This window comes from Passer domesticus, chromosome 16 (assembly GCF_036417665.1).
Source record: "Passer domesticus isolate bPasDom1 chromosome 16, bPasDom1.hap1, whole genome shotgun sequence".
NCBI lineage: Eukaryota > Metazoa > Chordata > Aves > Passeriformes > Passeridae > Passer > Passer domesticus.
The window spans coordinates 7,539,425-7,549,864 of NC_087489.1; the positions used below are offsets into that span (position 1 = coordinate 7,539,425).

At 66.3% G+C, this 10,440-nt stretch overlaps 1 protein-coding gene across 1 annotated transcript; it reads right to left on the reverse strand.

Moving 5' to 3' along the window:
• Window positions 1–5,243: 5,243 nt before the first annotated feature.
• Window positions 5,244–9,956, reverse strand: LOC135282311 (keratin-associated protein 10-4-like). Its single transcript, XM_064391945.1, has 12 exons — window positions 9,788–9,956; window positions 8,629–8,778; window positions 8,246–8,389; window positions 7,840–7,980; window positions 7,411–7,545; window positions 7,164–7,307; window positions 6,911–7,054; window positions 6,581–6,730; window positions 6,366–6,506; window positions 6,164–6,283; window positions 5,475–5,634; window positions 5,244–5,367 (listed from the first exon to the last, which is right to left on the reverse strand). Exons 1-12 carry the CDS (start codon window positions 9,885–9,887, stop codon window positions 5,244–5,246), a joined length of 1,653 nt encoding a protein of 550 aa, XP_064248015.1. The 5' UTR covers window positions 9,888–9,956.
• Between the last annotated feature and the right edge of the window lie 484 nt (window positions 9,957–10,440).

The window sequence follows — 10,440 nt, forward strand, 5'->3', positions numbered from 1 at the left end:
TGGTGTGGCTTGGCTGCACAGACTGGGTCCTTGGTCCAGGTCCAGGGGGGCTAGGTGAATTCTGGGAAAGTCAGGAAAGTTCAGGCCCTCACTCTGTAGCATGACTGGGCACATCTGTCAGACCCCAGCAGGACCCAGAGACCCCAGACAGGGGTCCCAGCTCTCCCAGGGAGCCGTGGGGGGGTCTGGTGGTCATTTCTGCAGCGTGCAAAGATGTCAGGGAGACAGCACAGGTGGGATGCTGCACTCCCAGCCATGGTCACAGTGATTTCTGTGCCCATGGCTGCACATCGTCCTGCAGCACGGCTCCACTGGGTCCCACATCCACCCGTGCCCACCCAGACTCACCTGGGGAGACCAGCCGGGCCCAGAGGCAGCAGAGCCCCAGGAGCAGGAGCAGCGACAGCAGCCGCATGGCATGGATGGGCAGCGTGGGGGCTGCCTCTGGGCACAGGCAGCCCTTTAAACCCTCCTGGGGCACAAGGTTGATGCCCATGACCTGGCCCATGCCCCAGCACCTGACACGCTCCATCTGAGCGTGAACCCTCCGTCCCCTCCCTCCCGCGGGCAGCCGGGCTGGCCGAGCCTCGGGGGAGGCTGGAAGGTGCTGCTGTTGGTGCTGGGCTCCGTGCAGCCCCCAGAGAGCCCCACTGTGCCACAAGAGAAGAGCAGCCCGTGCAACTCCCGGCTGCAGGAGACACACACGGGGCAGGCAGCAGCAGAGGGCCGGGGACCCTGATTGGGGCTGGCCTGGTGGAACAGCAGGAGCTCCCCGGGCCGGGCGCTGGGGAGCAGCCCGTGGTGCCCTGGCAGCTCTCCGGGCATTGTTCTGCCTCTGGGAACAATCGCTGGATCCCGAGGGACGTCCTGTGACCGGACACGGTCTGTCACACAGCCCCGCGCTGCCACCAGCCCCTCAGCCCTGCATCTCTCGTGCAGCCGCTGCCCAGCACCTGGGATCCAGGAAAGCTCCAGGGCCGGGGGGTCCTGCTGCTGGGCACAGGGACGGGGGCTCTGCGTGGGCACCAGGGCTGCAGCACCGGGCCGTGTCCTTGCCGCGGGCAAGGTGCTCAGATTCCCGTCACACGGCGCTCAGGTGCCGCTGCCCCCTCCATGGGATTGGCCGCACTGGGCACCGCGGTGTCACACGCTGGGCACGGGAGCTGCCGGGGCTTTCCCTGCCAGTCCCTTCCGGGCGTGCCCGTCCCTGCAGGGGCAGAGGGTTCACGCACTCCGCACCGCTGTGGGTGTGTGCGCGCACGTGGGAGCCAGGTGTGCACACGTGTGTGCTCCGCGCTCCCTGCTCAGCCCTCGGGCCGCTCCTGGCCTGCCCAGGGACAGCATCATCATCATCATCATCATCATCATCATCATCATCATCATCATCATCACCCCGGCGGCACAGCGCCGCTCTGCCGGGTGCCGCATTCCTGGGAGGTGCCGCATTCCTGGGTGTTCCCCGGGCACCCCGTCACTGCTGTCCCACAGAGGAGCCGGTGGCTCTGCCGTGCCGGCTGCGCCCATTGCTCACCCTGTGGGTGCCTGCTGTCAGGGCAGGACAGGGGCGTACGACACAGGTCCTCCTCTGGAAGTGGTTTTCTGTCATGTGAAACCTCAACATCCACCGGGGAGCGGCCCCCCTCATCTCTGGCACCGTCCCCGCATCCACCGTGGCGTTGTCCCAGCCCGGCCATGCTGCTGCTGCCGGGGCAGGGACAGGCGGGGCTGCTCTGGAAGATGCCATCGGTTCGTCCGGTGATCACCCGGCCCCTGCGATTCCCCGGGGAGACAGCAGGAAACATTCAGCCCAGGTGGATTTTGGCGCTGCGGCCACCGAGGGTGATCGCTAGGTCCCTGTGCAAGGGTGGCTTTGCACTGCCCACCCTGACTCTGCACCCCCGACCGCCTCCGGCACGTCCCCGGATCTGCTGCCACCCCTGCTCGGGACCGGCCACGTCACGGGGACACGGCCACGACCTCATCCCGGGGACACGGCCACGACCTCATCCCGGGGCTCCGCAGGACGGGCAGGAGCAGCTGCGGCGGGGCGCGGGCGGGGGGCGCCGCCCTCCAAACCCCACCCCGACTCCACTTTCCTGGCCCCTCCCCAGGGAGCTTTCCTCGCCCTCCGCTTCCCCCTTGGGACGATAATTGCGGCAGTAATTAGCATAACAATTATTCTTGCTGAATGGGAACATCTTAATGTGTTTCTCGCTCCTTTGGCAGGTTTCACCCCACGCCCACCCACCGGCCGGTGCCTCCCAGCTCCGGGCCCCTGGCCTGGCAGCTGAGCCGGCTGCGAGCCGTGTCCCAGGCACGAAGCAGCCCCTGGAGCCCCAGCCTGCTGCCCGGGGCGGGGGTCTGCCGGGGGGCACAGGGCACGGCTCCGCGCTGCTGCTCCGCGGGAGGGTGAAGGGGACGGCCCCAAACCCGGAGAGGGTGATGAAGGAGGCGGCAAAGGGACAGGATGGGAATGGATGGGAGCATCAGGGGGACCTGCCTTCCACAGCCACAGTGGCAGGCAGCGAGCTGGTACCCACAGGCTCAGCCCTGGGCACCCATCCTGCCCGGGATGCTCTCTGTCAGACGAGAGGGAGCATGGGAGACAGCGATGAAGGGATGCACCTCTGGCACAGCCTTTCCCCAGGACTTGCACCACAGGGAGCACAGGGAGAGCAGTGCTGCAACCAGCCCTTCCCTGGCTGATGGCTGTGCCAGAGCTCGCAGCTTTCCATGCCCTGGCATGGCACTGTCATCATCCCTGACAATGCAGAGGCCAGTGCCAACCTTCCCATGTCTGTCACCAACACAGGCTTGTCCCCAGGAGGCTATGGCAGCCACTGGTGCTGTCCCCAGCCCAGCCTGGGTATGCTGCTGCCACCCAGCCGGGCTCCCTGAGGGCTGTGCCGGGACAGCTGTCCTGTCCTACCGGTCCCCCCAGCTCCAGGGCTGTGGCCAGGATGCCACCAGGGAGAGCAGGCCCTGCCCGGGCGTGGCTCGTTACCTGCATGGCAGGTATTAGCTTGGTTTAGGCACCAGCCCTGCTCCCTCCGCCCCGCCTGCACACCTTAAATCCCAGCCCACCACACCCGGGGCCAGAGCCGGCCGTCCAGGGCACCATGGAGCTGCCACCTGGCTGTCTTCTCCTCCTTGCTGCCCTGCTCCCCCTCGCCAAGCGGTCCAGCCCGGCCCCACACACAACTGGACAGCAGGAGCTGGGGATGGGTGAGTGTGGCCGGGTCATGGCCTGGGAACGGGGATGCTCTGGGTGCCAGTGTTGCCCACTGCCACATATGCTGCCAGGTGCCTACAGGTGTCTGTGGGAGGCTGGGCTCTGGCCCCGGGGCACCGGGGGCTGCTGTGGCCCCTGCTGTGTGCCTCTCAGCAGCGTCCTGGCCACTGTGTCCTGCAGCAAAGCCTGGGTACTGCTACCACATCGCAGAGGTGGAGGACCCGCTGGACAAGGACTGTGGCTCCTGCCCCATGGGTGCCTCCTGTTCACACTGCACCAGCGATGCCGACTGCCACGGGGTCACCAAGTGCTGTCCCAGCAAGTGTGGCCACACGTGCCAGGAGCCAGTGCTGGGTGAGGACTCAGTGGGGGCTCTGCAGTGGCAGTGTGGCATTCACAGGGGTGGCTGACAGGAGGGGTGCTGTCTGACATGGGGTAGCAAACTGGGAAGGGAGGTCCCTGGGGTGTTCCTGAGCTCTTGATGGGTCTTGCAGACCCTGGGGGTCTGTGGGGAAGCTACTGGTGTGTGTGGCTGTAGGCAGCTGTGTGCAGAGCTGTGTGCTGGCACGAAGGGAATGGCAGTAAAAGGGAGCCAGAACTGTGCGGGGCTGTCTGAGGGCATGAGAGCGCTGAGCGTGGTGATGTGTCCCCCTGCCCTGGCTCAGCCTGTCCCCTTTGGATCGTGCAGACTTCTGCTACCTGCCCTCAGTCTGTGGGAACTGCAAGGCTCTCTTCCGCCGCTTCTTCTTCAACGCCTCCAGCCAGCAGTGTGAGGAGTTCATCTACGGCGGCTGCGGCGGCAACAGGAACAACTTTGAGACCAAGGGCGAGTGCTTCCAGGCCTGTTCCCACGTCAGTAACTAGCAATGTGCTGTGGGCCATGGGCCACAGATGGCAGCTGCTCCTGGCCCCTCTCCTGATGCCCCAGCTCTCAGTTCCAGGTGCCTGGCAGTGCTGACCCGGGAAGTGGTGGCTTCTGCACAGCCCCAGCCTGGGGGAAGCTGCTGCTGGTGACATATCCCCGACCCTACAGGGAGACCATGGGGCTGGTGGCAATGAGGGCTGTGGGCCTGGGTGGCCATTCTGGGGGCTGTGGCATGCCTGGGATGCTCACTGCCTAAGGACAGGGACATGTGCCCATGCCAGCGTGGATGCCCCCTGCTATGCCTGGTGCCTGAGCCGAGGAGCCTGTCCCTCCCCTTGGACTGTGACAATACAAGGACGGGTCCCTGGATGAGCAGGTCTGGGTCTGGTCCTTCCTGCCTGAGCTGGCAGGAGCAGACAGTGCCCGTCCCCTGGGCACTCCTCCCTCGTGGGGCCTGGGCAGTGGGTGCCTCCAGCAGCCTGGCACAGCAGGGCTCACCCAGCCTGCACCCTGCAGCTCCCACTGCCACGGATGGGCTCCCAGCCCAACCCTGCCTCAAGCTGCTGACATGACCTGACTGGGAGCTGGAGCCACTGAATGGAGGAGGAACAGCTCCTGCCTCGATGGATGCCCGGGGTGGTGCCTGTCCCCACCCTGCCCTGACCCGGTCTGTGTCTGCACTGGTCCTGTGGCACCAGCTCTGGCTGAACCTCCTGGCCCTGGGGGCCTCAGGTGATTTCGAGGCCACTCCAGGACCACATGGGGCAGCTGGGGCCAGTCAAGCACACACTTTATTGCTGGAGGTGGCGGGGAGGGGACAGGCCAGCTGGGGCTCATGACTGTGCCATGTCCCCTGACTTCCTGCTGCAGAGGAGCTGCTCTCCAATCACACAGCATCTGAAAAGGAGGATGTGCTTTTAGGGAGCAACGAGGCTGCAGGAGTGAGGGACCAGTGGCCATGACTGCAGCCATGCTGGCCAGCTCCATGAGAGCTCCATCCCACTCCACACCACTTCAGATCCCTCACTTGCCCTGCTGGGAGCAGAGCAATGGGGCAGCAGTGGGAAGTGGCTTCACAGCGATGCTGAGCTGGGAGCACACCAAGGGCTGTGCCCTTCACACAGGTCAGCTCTGAATGACCTGGTGTTAGCCCTGGTGCTGGCCCCCTTCATGGTGGCCATCGGCCTCCTTACCACCAGACACCCTCGTGCAGACGTGGCCGCAGCCGTTGCTGCAGCACTTGTGGCCCCAGGGACATTGCTCATCGAGGCTGCACAGGTCCAGGCAGGTCCCACCGCCCCCAGGCGTGGGGCACACTCCACCTCTGCCTGCAGGGCAGAGCACGCTGCCATGGACCACCTGGCTGAGACACCCCACGTCTCCTGGGTGTCCTGTGCCTCACCTCCAGGAGTGTCCACGCAGACACGGCCGCAGGAGGTGCGGGTGCACCTCTGTCCCCAGGGACACTGCGAGTCGGCCTCGCACTCCTCGGAGCACCGCTCAGCCCTGGCCTGGGCCACAGCCACAGTGTCCTGCTCTGTGGGCAGGGGACGATGGTCACCTGGGGCCTAAGCTGAGGCTGTGTGTGCTCATCACTTGCACAGAAAGAGGGGGAGGCATGGGAAGAAGGATGGGGGCAGTTCATATCTGTGGAGGGTGTGAGATCCCCACAGGTACAGCTGCCTTGGCAGACCCAGCTCAGGGTTCCAGTGCGGTCATGGTGAGGGGTCCCCATTGGGGATGAAGGGCCAGGGTGCCCTGGAGTGGGTGCCAAGGGGACCTGGGCTCTGTCCCTGCTGGGCTGGGCGGGTGTGGGGGTCTGACCTTGCAGAGAGGCTGGTGTGCAGACATGGCCACAGCCATTACTGCAGCATTTGTAGCCCCAGGGACACGCCTCGTCGAAGTCACACAGGTCCAAGCACGTGCCCCCTCCCGTGGGGATGGGGCACACTCCCACTCTGCCTGCAAGGAAATCACCCAGCTGGGGCACATCTGGCCTGGGCCACCTCACCATGGGGCACTCCAGGGCAGCCACACATCTCCTGGAAGGCCTGGCTGGTTCTCACCTCCCGGGATGTCCATGCAGACGTGGCCACAGCCGACGCTGGTGCACCGCTGCCCGCGGGGACACTGTGAATCAGCCTGGCACTCCTCCACACACAGGCCATCAGCTCTGTCCCCACTGCCTGCAGGGCCACCACCTTGCTGTCACCTGCCTGCCCTTGGGGGGCTGGGGCCAGCTCCCCCAGATCAGACCGTGCCTTCTACCTCTGGGCACGGCCACGCACTCCCGGCCACAGCCGGTGTCACAGCACTTCTCCTGTCGCCGGCAGACGCTGTCATCCAGGCACTGGCTCCCGCGCCGCAGCTCCCAGCACGGCCCTGCCCGGGGGCACTCCCCGGGGTGCTCTGCCACAGGAGGGGTCTCGGGTGAGGTCCCAGCCCCGCTGTCACATCGCTGCCCTGTGCTGTGGCCTGCTCACCTTGGGCAGGGCGGGTGCAGCGCATGGCGCAGCCGGAGAAGCAGCACTTCTCCTGGCGGGAGCAGTCCCTGTCGTGGCTGCAGGAGTCCTTCTCCGTGCACGGCTCCGATGCGGGTTGTGGCCTCACCTTCGGGCACTCACCGGGTTTTTCTGAGAGGGGCAGGAGGAGGGACCACCCTGTATTGCTGGCACCTCCTTTTGTGCAGCCTTGGGGTGCCCTGACCCAGGGATCTGAGTGCCTGCCCTGTGGCAGCGCCATCCCACATCCTGTGCCCAGGAGCTTTGACAGCATTCCAGGTGGAATCACTGTCCTAGAGAATGTCTGCTCACCTGGTTCTGGGGCTGAGCACACGTTGCCACATCTGCTGCTGCTGCAGCACTTCTCAGCCCCCGGGCACTGCCAGTCCTTGGTGCAGGTGGTGCCACACGGGGCCGGCGGAGCCTCCTCAGCCAGCGGGCAGATGCCTGGTTTCTCTGGGGGCAGGAGGCAGCGGGGCTGGGAGTGCAAGCAGCAGCAGCGGGTGCTCCCCACCCAGCGTCACAGTCCCTGGAGCTGGGGGACACCCCTGCCCGTGTCTGGCACCTTGGGATGGGGGCAGGCAGACGTAGTCACAGCCACGGAGGCAGCACTTCTCCTCGCGGGGGCACTCGCCATCGTGCCAGCACCAGGCTCTGCAGTCGTAACTGGGGAACAGCCCGGCACGGACTGGGCAGAATCCATCCTTCCCTGCAGGCATGGTGTGGCTGCAGTGCCACTGCTTGGAGACAGGGCCGTGGGGACCGGGCACGTGGGGCTGTGGAACCTTTGGGGTGGCTCCCAGCCCCCTCACCTTGGCTGTTGGCCACGCAGTGCCTGGTGCACAGCTGGTGACAGCACACGTGGAACGGGGGACAGTCCTCGTCCTTGAGGCATCCCCACTGGTGCTGCAGTGGCCTTTGAGTCACTGGGGCAGGGCTGGTGCCCTCTGCACAGCGGAGCAGGATGAGAACACGATGGTGGCCTCACCAGAGGCTGGTTGCACTGTCCCCTTCCCTCCCCACTCCAGTGCCCACCCGGGGGGGGGCTGTGCAGCGTGTCCCCACCCCAGACCTGGCAGAACCCACCCTGGCAAGCATGGGGTGAGGGTCCCGTTTGTGCCACAGCTCTGTGCCATGGTGGCTGCTGCTGCCACGGCGTCATTCCCGGTCTCTGAGCCATGTCCCCGCCCTCAGTGCCCATCCTGTCCCGGGCTGTCCCGGGCTGTCCCGGGCTGTCTCACCGGCCGGCACTCCCGGCAGGCACTGGTGGCCGCAGCTGCTGTTGCAGCATTTCTGCGCGTCGGGGCAGTCACCGTCACCTCGGCACCGCTCCCGGAATGGTCCTGGCTGCGCCGTGGGGCCCTCGCTGGGCTTGGGCTGGTCTGCCAGGGCAGAAGGGCTGTGACCATTCAGCATCCCGCACTGCCGCCCTGCCTGCCCCGGGGGTCCCTGCTCCTGCCACGACCCGCACATTCCTGGTGCCTGCGGCCACGTCCCGGGGTTGGGTTTTCCCTGCAGCTGCCAGGAGCTGCCGGGGCAGGGAAAGCACCGTGTGCTGCCCCAGGGCCAGGGCGTCAGGGAGACAGCTATGGCACACAGGGTCCCTGGGGGAGCCGGGGCTCCCAGCCGGCCCCGCCGTGTCCTTACCCTGCGCCGGCTCCAGGCAGGCAGAGCCGCAGCCCAGCGGGCAGCACTTCTGCGCGCCCAGGCAGTCCTTGTCCTCCAGGCAGGGGAAGGAGCAGGGGGCAGTGAGCCCCTCGGGGGCTGCTGCCGGGCACGCACCGGGCTTCTCTGCCGAGAGGTGAGGCACACTGCGGTGTCCCGGGGCAGCACCAGGAAACCTGCCCCTGCCAGACCCCTCTGCCTGCCCTGGCTGCGCCCCTTCCCGTGTCCCATCCCATCCACACATCCCAGCGGCGGTCAGGAGGCTGCTGGCAGCGCACACGGGGCTGCTCCACAGCGCTCAGGGAAGGGGACAGGGAGAAGGGTGCCCGCTGCCCCGGGACAGCAGCTGTAGTGCGGTGCCGTACCTTCTGCCGGGGGGATGCAGCGGTGCCGGCACTCCCAGTGGCAGCACTTGAGCCCGGCGGGGCAGCTGGAGTCGTTGGCACACAGCGGGGACTCCAGGCGCAAGCAGCGCATGAAGTCCCGTGGACACCGCCCCGGTTTCTGGGAGTCCCCTGCGTTGGGATGGCAATGTCAGGACAGTGCCAGAGCCCCTCATCCTCCTTCCCTGGGAAGGCAGGATGTGGGTCTCTCTGCAGGGGACTGCAGCCCAGGGGCTGGAGACTTCTCTGCATCATGGCCCGGGGCTGCTGGACCCCCACACCGAGACCTGCATGGCACAGCACACTGTGGCACAGTGTGGCATGACATGCCATGGTGTGGGGTGGCACGGCCCCTGTGTGCCCTCGCAAGTGCCACGAGGAGTGTCACTGGCCCTGTCAGGGTGAAGCCAGCACGGAGCCAGCACCAGCTGGAGGTCAGGATCTATTCCTGGGCATCCTGTTGCCACAGGCATCCGTACTGCAACAGCACGCTCCTCACTGCTGCCGTCTCCTCTTCCTTCTCCTCCTCCTCCTCCTCTTGGCACCCTTTGCTCCTCTTGGCCGTGTTGGGAAACCTGGGGCAGCCCTGCCTGAGGTTCAGGCGAGCTCCAGCTGGAGCCTGTGCCCGGCTCCTGCTGCCAGCTGGGCTGCCCTGCCCTCAGCCCGTCCGGCTGCGGCGGGGCCGTGTTTGGGCTGCAAACAGACGCCGCGGGAGTTTCACTGCAAACAGCAGCTGCTCGGTTCAAACAAAGAGGCTCCGGCCGTGGTCTCGGTGTGGGCACAGGCACGCCGGGCAGCACCGCCCCTGGCATTGTCCCATGGCGGGGGCTGGCAGCAGGGGTTTGTGCCCAGGATGCAGCAGAGACCCTGCTGCACGTGGTGCCGCTGGGAGCTGGCACTTGCTGTGCCCGTGGGGTGCAGGGGGTGCCCACGGGGATGAGGGCATGCACACATGCCCCTGCACCCTGGGGTGAGGGCAGGGTCCCCCGGGCAGGGTCCCCCAGGTGCTGCAGCCAGCTGGGACGTGGTCCCTGTCAGCATATCTGGGCAGGGACAGAGGGGACACGGCAGGGACACAGGGGCTGGGATGCAAGGAGCTGCTGCCAGGCTGCAGTTGCCAGGTTTGACTCCTGGTACTCACCACCCTCCTCTGGTGTCACGCTTGGCTCTGCCCTGAGGATGAGGAGGCCCAGGAGGAGCAAAACTCCTGGGCTCCTGCTGCTGCTGGGGATGCTGTGCATGTCTGGAGCTGAGCTGGGGCTTGGTTCAAAGTCTGTGCCAGGGGTGCCTGAAGTGGCAGGGCAGCTGAAGTTGGGCTGCCTGCTGTGGCAGCTGGTTGTGCTGTGGGCAGGAGGGGCAGGAGGAGGGGCAGTTCCCAGAACCCGCCGGCGCCCCGCCAGCCATCCCGCTTATCTCTGCCCAAGCCCTGCTTTGGGGTCATGGTGACCTGTGGGGCTGGGAAGGCCAGATGGGGTCAGGCACTTCTGCCCCTCATGTTGCACCACCCCATCCTTGCTGGAGCTGGCTGCCATTCCCTCTCTGGGTTTCCTTCCAGCCCCATTCGCCCCTCTGCTCGCTGGAGTGGGGGGTGTGGACAGACCCCCTGGCTTGGTGCTGGCATGGATGTGGGAGCAGCACGGGGGGTTCTGACAGCTCTACTGCCGTGGTGCTGCTCCTCAGCCTAGTGCAGCCTCCATGCATGGGACTGCTTGGGATCCAGCACCACGAGTGAGCAGGTCCTGCCATGGCCCCTGGCACATGGGTGATGCTCCCTGCCCCCTTCCTTGTCTAGGT